Below are 19551 nucleotides of genomic sequence, written 5' to 3'. Positions count from 1 at the left end.
CAGAGGTAGCCCTTGCCCAGCTCCGAGAAGCCGGCATCCGCATACTCAACTACCTCAACGACTGCCTCATACTGGCCCACTTCCGAGAGTTACTATGCGCTCACAGAGACCAGGTGCTCAAACACCTCAGCCGCTTGAGGCTTCAGGTCAACCGGGAAAAGAGCAAGCTCACTCCGGTTCAGAGCATCTCCTTTCTCGGAATGGAGTTAGACTCAGTCTCAATGTCTGCACGTCTCACCAAAGAGCGTGCACAGTCAGTGCTGAAATGCCTCGCAAAGTTCAAGCCAGGCACAACGGTCCCTCTAAAACTCTTCCAGAGGCTCCTCGGGCATATAGCATTCTCCGCCGCAGTCACGCCGCTGGGGTTGATGCATATGAGACCGCTTCAGCACTGGCTTCAGACTCGAGTCCCGAGACAAGCATGGCGCCACGGCACGCACCGTGTGATAATCACCCCCGCATGCCGCCAAATACTCAAACCCTGGACAGACCTCTACTTTCTAAGGGCAGGAGTGCCCCTGCAGCAGGTGTCCCGACGCGTCCTGGTCACTACCGATGCCTCCATCGGGTTGGGGTGCCGTTTGCAACGGGCACGCAGCTGCGGGCCTTTGGAGAGGGGCCCCGCTGCGCTGGCATATCAATTGCCTAGAGTTGATGACTGTTTTCTTTGCCCTGCGACAGTTTCTCCCGTTAATTTGAGACAAACATGTCCTAATCAGGTCAGACAGCACCACTGCAGTAGCGTACATAAATCGCCATGGCGGCGAACGCTCCCACCACGTCACGAATCGCCCGTCGACTCAGGTCGCTGCGTGCCACTCACATCTCCGGCAAACTCAATGTGGTAGCGGACGCGCTGTCACGACAACACTTGCCCAGTGGAGAGTGGAGGCTTCCCCCCCAGTCGGTCCAGCTGATTTGGGAACGATTCGGCAAGGCCAAGGTAGACCTGCTTGCCTCCTGAGAGACCTCCCACTCCCACTGGTATGGCCGAACAGAGGATCCCCTCGGGGCAGACGCGCTGGCACACAGCTGGCCCACGGGGCTGCGCAAGTACGCATTTCCCCCAGTGAGCCTTCTTGCACAGGTGCTGTGCAAGGTCAGGGAGGACGAGGAGCAAGTCACACTAGTGGCTCCATATTGGCCCACCCGGGCCTGGTTCTCGGACCTCGTACTCCTCGCGACAGCCCCTCCCTGGCGAATTCCCCTGAGGAAGGGCCTTCTTTCTCAGGGGCAGGGCACGCTCTGGCATCCGCATCCAGACCTCTGGAAACTCCACGTCTGGTCCCTGGTCCTCTCTCTTAAGACTGCCCTTGCCTCCATCAAGAGGGTTGGGGACCTGCAAGCGTTCTCTGTCAGCGACACTTGCCTGGAGTTCGGTCCGGCAGACAATCATGTGATCCTAAGACCGTGACCTGGCTACGTACCCAAGGTTCCTACCACTCCCTTTAGAGACCAGGTAGTGAACCTGCAAGCGCTGCCCCGGAAGGAAGCAGACCCAGCCCCATCGTTGCTGTGTCCGGTACGTGCTTTGCGTACCTATCTGGACCGCAAGCAGAGCTTTTGACACTCTGAGCAGCTCTTTGTATGCTTTGGGGGGCAGCGGAAAGGAAACGCTGTCTTGTGGTTCCAAGCTCACTCAACAAGGAGTGTTGCGTCCTCGTGGGCACTGGCCAGGGGTACCTCCCTGGCAGACATTTGTAGAGAAGCGGGTTGGGCGAAACCCAACAACTTTAGGAGATAATACAATCTTAGGGTTGAGGCAGCTTCATCCCATGTTTTCTCAGGTCCGAGCCAGTAGAACTCGGTAACACGCTGATGGGCTGGCCGGGTGAATCGCTAGCATATAGCGCCCATTCCTCAGCTGAGGTAAAACTGTGCATCTTTTTTCCCAGGAGATTCCACTCAACTCGAATCCCTGGTCGATTCCTCCCTAGCCCTCATGGGTCCGCAGTTCGGTGGAGGAACTTGCAGACCCAATCCACTGCGGGTACTCAAATCTACCCTGTACTGGAATAGGTGCTCCACAGGGTGAAGACTCCTACGCGGAGTCCCCCTGTGTGTATTTTCCGCGATACGGTCCCCTTACAAGCGGACCCGCGTTTTCCTTAGGCAGTTCCGGCTGTCCTCCGGTCGCCGTGTTGTAGCAACTCCCCCTCGCTGAGGCTGGATCTTCCACCGCGCCACTTCCACGTGTTGCCTAAAAACACATGTGATGTATTCACCACCTTACCTCCCAAGCTGGGTAGGGGTGGTCTCCGCAGGGTCTTTTCCACCTGAAAGAACAGGAAATTGGGTAAGACCCCCTTCCCTCAGTGCGTGTAAGGGCCCCGGCTGTCTATTGCTCTATGCGAGAAACATAGAGAGAAAAGAGGCCCAGCCAGGCTTGACCTGTTCCCAGGTTGGCAAGCGTCGCCTTGTTCCCCTGTCAGGGTAACCAAAAGGATTCCGATGACTGTGGTGGGGCATTGGGGAAGGGTACGTGCAGTCTGATACTGCTGGTCATCTGGCACGTAAAAACACCTGCCCGCTCCTGTGTCAGACCATGTACAAGGCTCAGCGCATGGCGTAATTTAAATTGGACCCCTAGTGTCGCTTCTCCGACACAACGTGGAGAGAGAGCGACAGAAGGTGAACGTCTAGCTTACGAATGTAACCTCCATTCCCCGATGGAGGGAACGAGACGTTGTGTCCTTCCCGGCCACTTCGCTGAGCCGCTGTAGTGGCTGGACCATTTCCGGCTCCTCAGAAAAATCCTGAATGAACTCTAGTATTTGCCTAGCCTTTGTACCTGTATGTCCAGGGGCGGGGTATGCAAATACTAGTTGCCAACTTCTCATTGGCCTTTTTTCATAGATCAGAGGTATATTCGGTGCTCAAGAGAGACCACTAGTGTCTCTTCTCTGACACAACGTCTCGTTCCCTCCATCGGGGAACAGAGGTTACATTCGTAACCTAGACGTTTTATTAGATTTAATTCAGTAAATTAAAAAAAAAATCACTGCAAAAAATCCTATTAATATCAAGTGGTTTTGTCTTGTGTTCCATTTAAAATTGTCTAGAAATACATTTACTTGAGAAGCAACATAAGATATTAAGATATGTATTTTGTATATAAGTGCATTTTTTAAATTGGTTATACTTCTGCATGTGCAGTAAAGACAAAATATACTTATATACAAGATCTATTCTCTAAAAGCAAGTCTATATATCTTATATGCCGTTTCTCAGGTGATTGCATTTTTTAGATTTTTCAAAATATTTATATTTTCAATATTATATTCAACATTCTCAGATAAAATGTTTTCTTCTGCAGTATAGCTGCTAAAGTAAATGTTGTTTTAAAGGAGATTTAGATATTTATATTGGAAAACAAGCCAAAACAAAAACAAAATTTAAAAACTTATTTTGTTGCAATGTATAATGGGGCAAAGACTACACGCTCTCACGTTTTTGTTCACTTTAATCCATCTTTAACTCACAAAAACAAACTCTCTTTTATTAATAAAGCTGCATATGACCAATTTTCTTTATGATAAGAAATGCACAGTGACACATATATAATGATTCAATAAGTCACAAGCCATCACGTTATAATCTATCTGCATTAAGCGCACATGCTCGAGGGACGAGCGTCACTGCAACAGATTGTGCATCAGGCAGGTGCAGTATAAATCTCTTCAATCTTAGATCAGGACAATTCACGCAACTGATAGAAGAGGTGTTGGCCACACAGAGTAATGCCAGTTTTGGAGTTTGTAGTTATTTACACGAACTACTTCCTGATTTTTTTAACTTTAATAAAGCTATAATGCATTAAATACAATTGCATTAAAGATGTAACGCCAGAGTGTTTCCTTTTAAAGTCGCTCGACATGCAAGTTTTGCTTGAGCTGAGCAGCAGCTCCGGCTCCACTTATTCAACAAGAAGAGTGCTTCTGATATCATTTATTTGGTATTTTTTTTATAGTTCCCACATAATTTGCAATCTACATGACCTGAAGCTGTGAAAGTTTAAGGCCCAAACATATTCTACGCAAGTACGTGACCACAAATGCACCTAGCAACGCAACCTCGATTTCATGCGTCATTGCGTTGTGAAATGTGTCAGCGCTCAATTTATAACACAACGCAAGAACACGCTGCATTCTCAGCATTCCTGCAAGGGGCACTAGAGCTAATTTTCTTTTTTTAATCAACAACTGTCATTGTGGACATTGGCAGAAACTTTTCGAAAAATATATATATAAATTTTTGTCAAAAAAGGAGTAATATTTTTGTCTGTTCTCCCACAAAAAACTATTAGATCCTTTCAGAATGCATGGAGTAAAAAAACAGTTTTTTTGATAACCTTAAATTTGCATTTGTGCTTTTTAGAGCTTGAAAATTTAGTCACCTTTCACTTGCGTTCTATGGACAAACAGACATCATATTTCCATTAAAATATCCCTGTTTGTGTTCTGCTGAAGAATGAAATTCATACGAGTTTAAGATGCCATAAATGTGAGCAAATGATGAGAGATTATAATTTGTGGGTGTTAATGGATAGAGAGAGATGGAGCAGAGACCCTGTTACATATTGTGTCCACTAAGGGTGCTTGACCTGAAAAAGGTTGAGCTTAATAATGTAGTCTAGAAAACTGGCACTTTTAAGTCTCATAACAGTTACATATCTCAATTAATTTGTGTCCCCTGAGAAATCCAAATTGTCAATAGATGATGCATCCAGCCAATTGAACAGCAATCTTGTTTGATTCCCTACATTTCAATTGCAAGCAACAAATGTACATGCATCTCATTTATAGACTCAATGTGTGAAATACTTATTAAATTAACAACCCATAAATGATTATTGAAATGTATTGACATTCATTTTCCAAAAAGTGGAACCTAATTAACCTCTTTTGAGCTTGAGACTTGCATGTGGCACCACTTCACATAGTACAAACCCAAAAAAGGTTGTACAAGGACCTTAAGTGAAGCAACTCAAATTAGTTCAAGTATAACATCTAATAGCTTTATAGTGACTAATAGCATACAGTGAGAAGTTAGTGGCAAAACATTAATAAAACGTATCTGTAACATTGCCTTTCCTTCTGCTTAATTTCTCTTGCATGACCAAACAGTAAGACAAAAAAAAAAAAACTAAAACAATTATGAGTGTGTGAGAGAGACATTCCTTGAGGGTAAAAGCCTGGACTGGAATTTAACAGGTCACTTTCACACACTAAAAATTTTGTGGCCCTGCCCAGTTTTACATGTGCTTATTCCAGAGATGGGTAACTGGCAGCCAGCAGTAGATTTGAATAGGGCCTGCCAGACAATTTTAGATTGAAAAAGTAGGCTAGTGTTATTACTGCTATCTATATGTATAGATGGCTTGTTCCAAACAATTTGACAAAATGAGAAATACCATAAAATTGACTACGAAAACCAAGTTTTCCAGTTGAAATAGTATTTTTCTGTTTACAGAGTTCACAGGGAAAACCATCTATTTAGGGTGTTTGGACATGGAATCTGCCATGAAAGATTTAAATTTAAATCACTGTTACATCACTGCTCACAAAGAGAAGTATGACAGAGATACACTGGTGACACCAGAGCAGCTTTTATCACAGATTTAAAAAGGTAGAATACATTAGCAGCAACATTTTTACCAAATACTTGACCATACGAGAATCACTTAAGACACCTCATGATGGTTCAATGACATAGTTCTCCAATTGAAGATATTTTGGCGGCCGCACAAGTGATAGCCTTTTTAGGACTCCCAAGGCAGATTTAATAATAATCTCGAAATAGCACAAGTGTAACGGAACCAGCTCACAATCATGATCTGCTCTTCTTTCTGGTGCGCTTGCAACAACCGGGCTTCCCTCGATGATGCGGAGCGCAGACCTCAAAACTGATGTGACCAATTTACATTTTAGTGAGACTTTTCTAGTTTAAAGCATTACGGAGGAAGTCTAGTCAAACCCATCAAACAGTAAGCAGACCAGACATGCTAAACAGCACTGAGGAGGAAAAGAGCAACACTGTAATATGCAGATTTTTCCTTTTTATTATACATCATCTTTACAAAATTGTTACACGGTTTTACATGAGTAAAAGTAACTGCTATATTTTTACAAAATTTTATAGTTTCATACGAAATAATCTAAAAGTAGAATCTATTAGACCTCATTTTATATCAGCAGTAGCAGTTGTAGTTAAAGTTTCAAGATGTGTTTCATCTAGGATAAATTTTTTCATAAATACTATAATTTGTAATTATTATTACTATTATTTAAGACTAGCTACACTGACCTAAATCATGGTAATGAGGAGCCTTTCCTTCTGTGCATGCATGTTCTGTTTGAATTATTTTTGAATTTAGGAAACAAATGGGATAATAATGGGCTCATATAAGTAAATATGCTCTTCAATTTTTAAAAGGGGGCAGGGAAAACTTCCTGTTGCTTTTGTTGTTGACGCCAACAACAAAAATAATGTCACTTGATGCATGTCCTTGAACATGAAAACCATTAACAAAACTATGCAACATTAAAGGAAATATGACCCAGGATACATTAAATACAGGTTGTTTTTACAATGTGGACTCCAAATACACTTTGTGATAGACGGTACAAAAACATATGAAGAAATTATGTGCAATAGTAGACTAATTACTATATAAATAAAATGAAAACTGTTTAACTGTTATTGTTGTTTTTCTTCTTGTTTTAGGACGTCGACTTTGAGAAAGCTGAGAGAGACATGCTAATATAGTCATTTGAAAATTAATTGTCCAAGCTGAAGGTGCATGACCTCAAGAACCACCATTGGATGTTGGGATAATTGTTGAAGGAGTGAAAGTGCTGTAATATATAGCTTGAATCGGAGCTATCATCTGATCTCAAGTACACCTTTGAGTTTCTTCACAAGGTGATAATGGAACTTGATGCAAACAAACTTTCACACAAAATCCAGGTACTTATGGAATAAATCATTGCATGTTCGGTTTCTTATTCCTGTACAATGTTGCGGCTTATATTGTTTTTAAATTTTATTTCTTTCTCAGAACTGTGGAATTTATTTATTTTTTGCTTTTATTTTATTGATCAAAAATACATGCAAGCCACAAATGCACCATTTAATAAGGGCTAAAAAACCTGTCGAGTTCTGTAGCATTTTGGGTGTGCTGCCAATCTTGAGTTGATGTCATGTTAATTTCTAGTATTTCTTTTAATAAAATATTTATTACAAGGCTTGGCTGTATTGCAAATAAAAAGCTATTTGTTTGTGCAAATCTCCCTCGGTCTGGGGCTCCATGCAAGATCTCACAACGTGGAGTTGCAATGATCATGAGAACAGTGAGGAACCAGCCCAGAACTACACAGGAGGATTTTTAGTCAATGATCTCACCATAGTCACCAAGAAAACAATTGGTAACACACTACGCCATGAAGTACTGAAATCCTGCAGCGCCCGCAAGGTCCCTCTGCTCAAGAAAGCACATGTACAGGCCCGTCTGAAGTTTGCCAATGAACATCTGAATTATTCAAAGGAGAACTGGGTAAAAGAGTTGTGGTCAGATAAGACCAAATTCGAGCTCTTTGGCATCAACTCAACTCGACGCGTTTGGAGGAGGAGGAATGCTGCCTATGACCCCAAAAACACCATCCCCACCGTCAAACATGGAGGTGGAAACATTATGCTTTGGGGGCGTTTTTCTGCTAAGGGGACAAGACAACTTCACCGCATCAAAGGGACAATGGACGGGGCCATGTACCGTCAAATCTTGGGTGAGAACCTCCTTCCCTCAGCCAGGGCATTGAAAATGGGTCGTGGATGGGTATTCCAGCATGACAAGGACCCAAAACACCCGGCCAAGACAACAAAGGAGTAGCTCAAGAAGAAGCACATTAAGGTCCTGGAGTGGCCTAGCCAGTCTCCAGACCTTAATCCCATAGAAAATCTGTGGAGGGAGCTGAAGGTTCTAAAAGGCCTCGAAACCTTAATGACTTGAGAAGATCTGCAAACAGGAGTGGGAGAAAATCCCTCCTGAGATATGTGCAAACCTGGTGGCCAAGCAACAAGAAACTTCTGACCACTGTGATTGCCAACAAGGGTTTTGCTACCAAGTACTAAGTCACGTTTTGCAGAGGGGTCAAACACTTATTTCCCTCATTAAAATGCAATTCAATTTATAAAAATTTTGACATGCGTTTTCTGGATTTTTTTGTTATTATTCTGTCTCTCACAGTTCAAATTAACCTACCATTAAAATTATAGACCGTTCATTTGTTTGTCAGTGGGCAAACGTACAATATCAGCAGGGGATCAAATACTTTTTTTCCCTCACTGTAGTTGTATTTATGGAATATTTGTCAACTTAACATAAACCTTTTTTGTAAATGCAAATTAACTTTTTTTTTTGTTGAGATTACTTAAAGCTATATGGAACCCACTTGACCAAGTTTTTTTTAGAAAATCCAACATTTCATTTTTTTGAGTGTGGGTCGCCACTTCATTTCCCATGTAAAATCTGGGTTCTGAAGCAAAACCAGTTGAGAACCACTGAGTTAAAGGTACAGACAGGAGAAGTATGGCTGTGCTGTCGCGCACCTACAGTATATGTTAATTATTAATAATCATAGGACATTACTTTAAAGATCACACAGCTGATGTTATTTTTTATCTAGTAGTTATTTAACATGCTATGCTAACATGTAAACTAACATGCTTTAGTTATATAACATGTTATATTTACATGCTATTTTTTATCATGTTTATAATTCGGTTTATTATTATAATTATGATAGCGTTCTTATTTATTCTATTTTATTCATTTTCAGGACTTTTTTTTTTACACATACTTCCATAAAAAATTGTTTAAAGTTTCAATTATAATAAAGCGTTTGTTAAACTTTCAGTCAGTCAATTAAATACTTTATAAATTAAAACTTAAAATCTCATATAATTTATCTTATATAATAATATAAGATAATTATATCTTATCTTATAAAATCTTATATAATTTTCTCTTTATTTTGAATTTGACAAAACATGTCACATTTCATTCTGATGATGTGCACACATTTTTTTTTTAATAATTATTATTATTATAACTTTCCTTAAGAAACTTAACATCTCAAAGCAATGCAAAAAGTAAAATAACAAATCAATAAAAAAATCCACAAAAAACTTAATTATGCTCTGTGTTTATAATAATCTCTATAAAGAAAATATATTAAGGAACATATGGCTGGTTTGTTTGCTGATATCAAACATCATTCGAACAGAATTTTAGAAAGACGTTTGATGTGCATTTTAAAAACCCACTTGATATCAAGAGAAACCAGAAAGAGTAACAGGTGTGATCTGCACTTTTTCTGTTACACGAGCACAAATGAAGTGACTGGGATGACCGATACTCACATGCACTTGCGTGTTTCAGACTGCATGCGCAAAACTCGAACAAAGCAAAGCTGTGCGTGTTTGGATGGGAGGCATGTTTGGAGCACGGGATGATTGTCATTGAATTTGCTTTAACAGTCTCTCATCGAATACGTTCTAGACAAGCTTTTCATCTAATGACACGAGCAGCGGTCAGTGAAAAACTGTGTTTCATTATTTCAATCAGTCTCACGTGAAGCCCTTACCACTAATATATACGCGCACATGGTTATATTGACTTACACAAATGTACAAACATTGCAAATCGCTGTTTTCTACTCAGTATTGCATTTTCTAAAGCTAAACCAATTCCACACAATGGAGGAAACACTTTTGCCCTTCATAAACTCCTCTCATCTTCTCATTCAAATGAATATGAGGAATGAGCAGTCACACTCCGCCTTCCTCCATTTATCCCACAGTGTGTGTAATGCATACATGTTATGTGCTGTACACATTTCTCGTGTGGAAATTTTGCATTACCACGATAGAGACGATAATCCAAAATGTATACAGTTGGCAAATTTCTACCAGTATATTATGTCTACCGGTATATTGCCCAACCCTAATAGAGCCAACACAATGTATTTACAAGTATGTCGTTTTGTGGTTTGACAGTTTGAAAGAAAGGCTTCATACAGAGAAATTACATAATAAATATCTCATTTCTAATCGTTCAGTTTGCGATGTTACAACAGTTTCACTAACCTGCAAACTCAATGTCGCTTTGTTAATTCTTCAAGTACAAAAACATTCATAACTTTGGACTACCTCTCCTGCACCACTTCAGCTCATCCTGTGTGTGGGTGTGTGCGCACGCTTCAGTAAATGGTATATCACCCTCTCGTGGTCTCCCAATGCTATTATGCCAGACTGTAAAACGGAGGTCAACTGAGTAAATAGGCTTCTATTTTAAATGTTGGCTAATCTTAATATATTGATGCCTCAAAAATATATCGTTAAAATAATCTGACGATCAATAATCAATATTTTATGAAATCCCTAATAAGCAGTAAAAGAAATATGTCTTTAAAAATAACTAATACATCTTTCCAATTATTGCATATAGTATTCCAAATGCACAAACATAATTTCTTAAGAATTTTCTGACTGAAGGACAAGAAAGCATCGCTCAGACCTAGACACTCTGAAGTAGTAGTGCGGCCAGGTTTCACAATGTCTCCGTTCCCTTCATCTCAGGGAACTGAGGTTACATGTGTAACAGAAGATGTTCCCTATTGATTCAGTTCACTTGAAATTGTGGAAAACGGGGAACGGAGTCCCATCATGTCGCACTACATGACATCATACCTGAGATACACACTAGGGTATAAACACTTTTAAAAGAATATGTATATGAGGTCACAGGCCTGCCAGACAGTGACTCATTACAAACAAATTTCAATTGTATAATGAAATTGAATAATGAATAACCCCACATGGTGACAACCAGACGGAAGTTAAACTTATGCTGGGAATATATACAAGTTATATAATATACACAGTATAAATGTAACTTTCATAACCAGAGGTAGGTTTATTATTTTTGGAAGTGTTTGTGATTTCTAGTGGGATTAAATTGGACAGCAGCCTACACAGTCGGTTTTAAAATTATAACAGGTAGCCTGCCTTTAATAAGGAGCTTGGGCTCCTTATGCCACGCCTAGTTTATAAAACCTTGCAAACATGTTCTGTAAAGGCCAACCTGCTGCAAGACATACATCCTGTAGGGATACAACATTTGTCCATGCCCATAAAGATGCTATGCCTCTGGTTGAATACGCTTTCGCGACAACAGGGCATCTCACTTCCTGTGATTGATAAGCGAGGGCGATCGCATCATCGATCAAGTGAGAGAGCCTTTGCTTGGCGTCCTCCATCACAAACGAAGAGCTGATCTGACAGTCTAAACTGGTGGGTGCACTCCACATACATGTGTAATGCACACACAAGCCACAATAAATATGTTAAGTGGTCCTCATCTGAATTAGACTCTGTGGAAGCAAAGGTTTTTAGGTGGACTACCTATGCCCTAAAGGGCATGGAAAGCACCTTAGGCATATAGCCTTTTTTGGGCTTGGTGGCTTTGAAAGCCCTGGTCCGAATTCTAGACATGAATCGACAGTGCTTGCATATCAGCATCCGTTTAACTGAGGCCAGAGCCAATAGGAGTGCGGTCTTAAAGAAAGCACACGCAACTCAACAAATTCCAATGGTTCGAATGGGGGGCTCGGTCCCAAGCTGGGACTGTAGCAGGGCGAGGGGGTTTAGGCGCCTCGCTCCCTTGAAGAACTGAATAATAGAATGTGGGCCTCCGGGGCGTGATATGCTCACATAGTTGCTACTTAAATGTCGATGTGCTGCTCTTGGAAGAACGTAAGGATCTCAGCTATGGAGCAGTTCACAGAGTGTTCACCATGTGAAAAGCACCAATTTGTAAACACACAGCACTTAGCACATAGAGGCATCTTGCAGACAGCGCTGTATCTTGCAGAATGACATTCACCCCAGCAGGGCATGGTATTTATGTAAGCTACCACGGTCATGTCCAATCGATTCAGAACGTGACAATTCACTACCTTGGAATTAAAAGCCTTCAAGGCAAAGAGAGATCTAGTATTTCCAGACGACTGAAGTGCTAGGTGCCAAAGGCTGGGCGCCTGCCTGAACACATCCGTGATTACCACAAGGCCTGATCCAACATGATGTTGTTAAAAGGTTGAAGCTGTACTCGCACAACAGAGCCTCTGATCGGGCAAATAATAGCCCATCATAGAGGTAGTCTGTGTAATATCCCAGTCCCAATCAACTACTGGGGTTTGTGTCTCAAGAAGGCATCACAAGCCCTTTTCTAATTTCTGTAAGAATCATTCCTTAACACATCTCACGGAAACATTGCAACATTCCGGCAAACTTTGGCGAGGAGTGAACAGCGTGTGATGTGTGTGCGTCTCATACAGCGGATGCTGTCTCCTTTATGTGAACATCACAGAGAAACATATTTGTGTATCATCCCGGCGATGGTGGGGAATGAGCAGCGTGTGAATGTGTGCGTGCGTCTGCCGCAACAAGTGCTTTCACTTTTGTGTGAGAACATTGGTTGTGTGAACACTAGAGGTCGACCGATATGGGTTTTTTCAGACCGATGCCAATCTTTTGAAATCCAGGTCGGCCGTTGGCCGATTAATGCTGCCGATTTATTTTGCCCAATATTTGGCCAATATGTGCTTGTTTTTAACCTCTTATTTGAACCTTTTATTTGAAAGATAAAATGTAACACAAATAATTACTTAAGATAGACAAAATTTCTCAACAAATACATTTATTTTACACTTGACCAATTTGCACTTAAATTAAAAATGTATAATGTAAAAACATATTGCATAAATAATAAAAAGTTACAAACTGCTCCGAGACACGAAGGTTGAGATCCAAATGCAGCTTTAATTAAGCGGCAATCCAGACATGTAATCCAATATTCAGAGCATCCAAGAGAAGCACAGGCATATCTAGGGATGGGTATCGTTAAGGTTTTAATGATATTACTACTCTTACCGATACTGCTTATCGATCCGGTACTTTAACGGTATTCTTAACGTTTCTTTTTGTCATATATATATTAAACAAAGATAAACAATTACACAAAGATAAACATTATATAGGCACAGTGATTTATTTTCAGGAAGGTCTACTAACATTACCGTTCAGGTGTGGTCTAAAAAGAAATCTAATAATGTAATCAATTGTAAAATAACACTGCATAGTTTATCATAGATAGATTAATGCTTATTAATGCAGAAGTTATTAATTCAAGAGCTGTAAGTGATTTTCTCTTTGCCTTTTGTTGTTTGATTCGCAGTAATGGCTCAATCGTCAGCATGTTTATTAGACAGCTTCCCCTTTAAGACCAAGTTCAGATCTAATAGGCTCCTGATGCACCATATTTTCTCCCAACTATTTCCATAACTATATCCATTTAAGACATAAACTGTGTTTAAGTGAATCTCCAAGCCGATCGTTTTGACATATTTTTGTGTATAGTTGATCGTTTAGACGCGCACATGAAACCCAAAGTAGCCTATACTTTGCTCGTCTCGTTGCGGTCTGTTTCGGAGCGTGCGCCGCCTTGGGAACGGTATCTCTTGCGCTCTTTTTATTATTAAACGCGTCCCACAATTTAGCAACAGTAGCTAGACTGCATTTTAAAACAATCACCGATCGTGCTGATTCTGATGTTAAGTTTGAGTTTTAGGGAGAAATGTCAGTGCACCGCTGTGAAGGGAAGGAAGTTGCGCTAGACAGAATGCGGCTTATGTATAAATATTCTTTTTATAATCTTTGGAAGGTGAAATCTAAAATAAAATCAGACTAATATCACAGATCTAAAGTGTAACCAGTTCTGTCCTCCGTCGTCACTCATTAAGCAGGGCTCGTGTTGTGCTCACTGTGGCACCGCGTGAGCGAGATCTCTCTCTCCCTCTCTGACTGCGAATAGCTAAATTGCATCACAGACAAATGGTTTCATATTATTATACATAGAAATGGCTGGCGAGATAAAATAACTTTCTCTTTATAGCAATAATACATGTATTTTCTTAATTTCTCCAGTACCGACAGCAGAACTGATAACGTCCGAGCTTACCAAAGCCAGTCCTTCAATAGCCTATAGTGCTTTGGTTTCTTTTTTATTACATATTTCTCTGCATTGAGTGACAACCCTCTCAAATATAAAACATACAAACAGAACAAATAAAAGTCTCAGATTCACTGTCTGTAATTGCAAAATTCTTGCTTACTTATTATGACATGATAGCAACCCTTCTGCTGTGATAATGCAACTTCAACTACGCTATCAATATCCAAAGTAGCCGAACGTCATGTCAACTATCGCGTTTGTCGCGTTTTTTCTTGAAGTTGGCAGTAACATATCAAAAGTTTTTAATTAAATGTAAAGAAGTTATGCAAATTTAATCCTTACTGTTTTCTCCAAGGAACTTAGCTCCTTCCTGAGGCACTGGATGAGGTCTACTCACTCTGCTGGAAAATGACTCTAGGGGCAGCGTGCGTCGAACATGTGTTCCACAACAACACTAGGCTGCCCACAGATGTGCCCACAGATGATAATAATCGGCTTGATATACTTGGATATTGGCCGATGCCGATTATGTTAAAAAATGCAAAAAAAATCAGCCGATTAATCGGTCGACCTCTAGTGAACACAACACAAAGAAACATTTGTGTATCATCCCAGAGACCTGCGGCAGTGAATTAGCAGTGTATGACTGCGTGCTTCTCAATATTTGTGACAGCACATTTCTGATTTTTATGAAAACATAGTTTGTGAACACAACACACAGAAAACAGCCTGTGTGAAGCCTCCTGGCGAACACCAGTGGGGAGGGGAAGCGAACAGCATGTAAATTTGCGTGTGTGTCGAGCATATGCAAAGTGAGCAGATGCAACAAGCACTTTATTAAGTGAGAAGTCTTTTTATGTCAAAATCATCACAAAGAAATCGCCCAGCGAACTTTGGTGTCGAGAATGTGCAGCACAGGCAGACACAAATCAGCGCTTTCACCACACAGGAACAATACAATTGTAATCTCCCAGTGAACTCCGGCGAGGAGGGGAAGTGAACAGCATTTAAGTGTGTGTGTGTGCCGAGCATGTGCAGCAAGCCAGATCTCCTGAAAGAATGACGCTGCCCTTTGAGATGCAGTATTTTGACATCCATATGACATACTCAGTACAACTTTTAAACTTGGAGTCTATAAATAATTGAATTTAAAAAATATTTAAATTCAGCATACTTTCAGAAGAAGCTGATCATTTAAATTGAGTTAAAATTCTAAATAGAATCATTTTATTGGGGGAGGGGGAAGAGACTGTTCTCAGATTACCAAACCCACATGAGGTGGAGTGTGCCACTGCCTGTGTGTGCCACATGAAACGCAACACCAGATCTTCCTCTGAGTTATGTTGCCAGGGCAATGGTCTGTTTTTGTTTTCTACCCATAACTACTGATGACGGGCTGTTGAGTCAGAACTAAAACAACAGACTTATCCTTTTATCGGAGTAGTTTTTAAGCAGTTGACTCCTCAGCCCAAAGGCTACAAGTTACATTCACAGTTCTGGTAAAGCGAAGATTGGTGCAAACTTAAGTGTCACAAGTATTAAATGAAAAACATTCAAATTTGAATTTGGGTGTGCCTGAAAGTAGAATACTTTAGCTTAACCAACAAGTAAAACTTGCATTCATGTGAAACTCGTGAATGACAAAAGATCCTCCTAAACAAATGTCTACAGTCACTGCTCCATTTATTACAAAGGAGAATGCCTGTGGTTTGCTTTGCTGCCCAATCCAGGAACAACATCACAGGAAGTATGTCATGGGATCAAATGCATTTAGTACACAGTGTTCCAAAGCAACTCTCCGTAAAAAGCAGTTCAGAGCAGAATTTGTTTTGGTTGAAAAGGGGGGTTTCTGTGACCTTCGGGGTCTAATTGGAGATATTCTGAGTTGATTGCTCTGCTTAATCTCTGTCATTTTTGGTCATACTTTTAAATGTATTAGGCAATGTTACCATGTCACAGAAACTTTAAGTACTTTGTGCCAAAACTTCTCATGCAATTCTCCCCATGAGCTGGTGAGTGAGCATGCAAGTGGAAAATTTTTAATTCCAAGTGTCAATCCCATGTATGTGCAGTTCTTTTGAAAACTTAAATATTCGACCAATTCTTGTGATGTCTGGGCAAATAAATAATAGCAAACTCTGTTTAATTCCAACTGACGTTGCCGCCGCTCACTGTTTAGCCAACTGTTGCGTTTCTACGTTTAACTATACAGGACAAACTGTTACAAAGCTGAACGATGTTACTAAAACATAATGTAAACAGAACAAGAAATGTTTAGAGAGGGAAATCACTATACCTTGCGCTCTTGTTGCCACAATACTTGCCAAAAGTAAAATCCACAGGTATGAAGTCATCTTGCTATAAAAAAAGATACACAATTTCAGTGCGGTCAGGTTTTCAACAAGATCACAATTTAAAAAATTCTGTCAATAATACGTAGATGTATGAACGCTTCACAAGCCATGAACGTTACTTAAACTACATTACAAGTGGTTGAAAAGTGAAGTTTAGAGCAGCAACCAAAGTTACCCACCCCTCTGAGTGATCTAAGCGTGGTCCTATTCAATAATTTTCTGCGTAGCCTAGTTAGCGTGAGTCAAAACAGTGGATGAAAAAGACGCGCCTCGCCACGCCCTGTTTGCGTTTTTTAAGTGCGTGCGCTTTTGTAAAGGGTTGTGTTCACTGTTATGCATGGAAGCCGGTTTCCACCACAGTTAAATAAAAAATGCGATTTTGTAAATCAATATAATGATATATTAAGCTTATTATGAGATATTATCTGAAATTAATGAGAACATTTATCATTAAAATGACTTAGTAGGCCCTATCTCATAATAATTACTTAGTTTCACATAATAATGACTAGTTTCACATAACAATGACTAGTTTCTCATAATAATGACTTAGTATCTCATATTTAACGAGAAACTTTCTTATAATAATGACTTAGTATTTCATAATAATGACCTATCAGCGTTTTTTGGCTAGCATGCCGCCAGAGGCTTGCCTCGGTTGAGACAGCAGGCTCAAATCGCGTCAGCGGCATCTAGTAGCAGCACTTCCGGTGTCGTGCTCAGATGCCGTTGACTTTACGGGACGTGCTGCCGTTTGTGGCTGGTGCCACTGAATTTACACGACATATGCCGCTTTTTATTATTGATGCCGCTGAATTTACACGACATATACCGCTGTTTATGTATGATGCCTGTGAATTTGCACGGCATATGCCGCTGTTTATGTATGATTCCTGTGAATTTACACGGCATCTTCTCATGGACTATTTAAATTTCGTTCACCACTGGCCACTGTCCTTTTAACCAATTCATGTCCATAACAGAAAGATATTTGCTCACAATAAGGTACTTTACTGATTTTATGAGTGGTTAACATTTTTTCAAAACGAGCAGTTGGTAATACAGAAAGGATGTTTGTTTAGCTACATTTTGTTACTCAGATCTTATTTTATTCAATTGGATCAGTTAATTTCAATACATTTTCAATGCAGTATTCCTAGTGATGAGAAAATTACGTCTGTGATTCGTTAATTCTAAGAACACACTGTAAGGGACTATCAATCAATTATGATAGAAAATATTAGGCCTAACAGTAGTATTTTGATTGTATTATACCTGTAATACAATATGATCATATTAAAAATGCTTTTTTCTATTGGCATACTTAGTATTATTTTGTAAGAAGTTTGCATTGCTATTATTTACAGGATGAGGTTCCTACATGCAGGTACAAAATATTACAAACATCTTCATTACCACACTTAATTTGAGGAGAGCTACTTTTTTCCCCAAGAATATTTGTCCAAAAATTGTATTTGCTGTTCATAGTTTACATTTTTATTCAAATTCAAAATTCACCAGCAGGGGTGGCAAGTGTCTCAGATACTCACATTTTCTTTGGAAAAAGTAAAGGAAAAAAAGTACAAATATAAAGCTACAGTATAAAATCCTTATTGTGATAACTGTCATCCACTGACAAAGGACAATGCTGCCACTAACCTGTCTCTGTTTGGGGCAGCTGCCAATAAATTGTGCATTCTATGAATAGGCTGATACCTTTTTAATAAAATATGCATTGTTATATTACTGTCTTGAAATGCTATTACTTCTCAGTGTTTAAAACATTATCATGTTAGGGGATCTACATTAATGCTATGTCCTTTACTTTTTCGATCTTGACATTAATTAATATTTTTTTTAAACCCTGATCAACACAACACCAGCATGGCCAAAATCTGCAACACCATCTACAGGTACATTATATAATGAGTGCGAAATGGCAAGGTTTCAGAGGCTTTAGGCCTTGCTATTATGTGTATTACAGTTTTGGCTTCCAGTTATTCTGAGTATATAGCCTCTTTTAAGATCTTAATATCTGTCTTTAAATCATGTACTTTCCTCCAGGATTTATAATTGATTTGCAGCCAAAATATGTTTCTTGTTGAGCCCTTGGATCCACAGACTTGCTGATCACAGTGACAACACATCAGACCAATATGAATCCACCTTCTGCATTTCTGTACTCTAACTCTTTAATACAATCTATTTTTGCACTCTTTATCTAATATACCTGTAGATGGCCTTGCAGGTTGTGGCCCTAGACCTGCTGGTGTTGTGCTGATCAGAGTCTGAAAAAAAAAAACATAATAATGTCAAGACTGAAAAAGTAAAGGGCATAGCATTAATGTAGATCCCCTAATATGATAATGTTTTAAACACTGAGAAGAAATAGCTTTTCAAGACTAATATTACACTGCATATTTTATTAAAAAGATATCATAATTTATTGGCAGCTGCCCCAAACAGAGGCAGGTCAGCGGCAGAATTGTCTTTTGTCAGTGGCTGTCAGTCATCACAATAAGGCTCAAACCATGGGCAGAATATTAACTGATGTCCAGAAGCACATGTAAAGCAGGTTTAGCTTTTATAGCTGTATTTTTGTACTTTTTTTGTTGTACGTTTTTCCAAAATAATTTGAGTTTCAGAGATACTTCCTGCATTCTGGTGATTACAGAGGTGAGAATTACAGGAAATACAGCTGTATTTTACCTTTAAATATTTTACAAATAAAAAATAAAGAAAAAGCTGAATAAAATAAAATGGTGCAACAGGTTTACATTTATGACACATTAAGGAAATGTTTTACAAAAAAAAAAACATTCTAGTCAAGTGGTTACATTCGACATGCTTTGAGTACATTCTGTAGTAGCAGTATACAAGCATTCAGTGCACATCCATTAAAAGTCATCAACACAATATACTTAAATGTATAGATGCATATATACAAAGAGTAAACATTATAGAAATAATTAACAATCCTTATGTGACCCTAACACATTTTTCATGGTCAAGTAATTTAAATGATTAAATGTAATATTCACTGGAGCAAAATGCCACCCCTGCACTTTTTTGTAGTTTAAGATTTCATTATATACGTGTTTTTATAAACACCGTACCCCTTTA

The 19551-nt window shown here is 39.7% G+C and overlaps 1 protein-coding gene across 2 annotated transcripts in view; it reads right to left on the bottom strand.

Annotated features, from left to right (window-relative positions):
- cd99 (CD99 molecule) overlaps window positions 1-16762 on the bottom strand; it is a 35213-nt gene extending 18451 nt beyond the window's left edge. The window contains exons 1-2 of one of the 2 annotated variants that reach the window (XM_052126559.1): window positions 16608-16762; window positions 16371-16432 (exon numbers count right to left, since the gene is read on the bottom strand). In XM_052126559.1, coding sequence (XP_051982519.1) covers window positions 16371-16428 — 58 coding nt within the window. In that variant the 5' untranslated portion in view covers window positions 16429-16432; window positions 16608-16762. The remainder of the gene's footprint in view (window positions 1-16370; window positions 16433-16607) is intronic. The other variant, XM_052126558.1, reaches the window with a different exon arrangement.
- Between the last annotated feature and the right edge of the window lie 2789 nt (window positions 16763-19551).

Source organism: Xyrauchen texanus, chromosome 5 (genome assembly GCF_025860055.1).
Source record: "Xyrauchen texanus isolate HMW12.3.18 chromosome 5, RBS_HiC_50CHRs, whole genome shotgun sequence".
Classification (NCBI taxonomy): Eukaryota; Metazoa; Chordata; class Actinopteri; order Cypriniformes; family Catostomidae; genus Xyrauchen; species Xyrauchen texanus.
The sequence above is the reverse complement of the archived record's forward strand: the minus strand, read 5'-3'. Positions and strand labels throughout refer to the sequence as shown.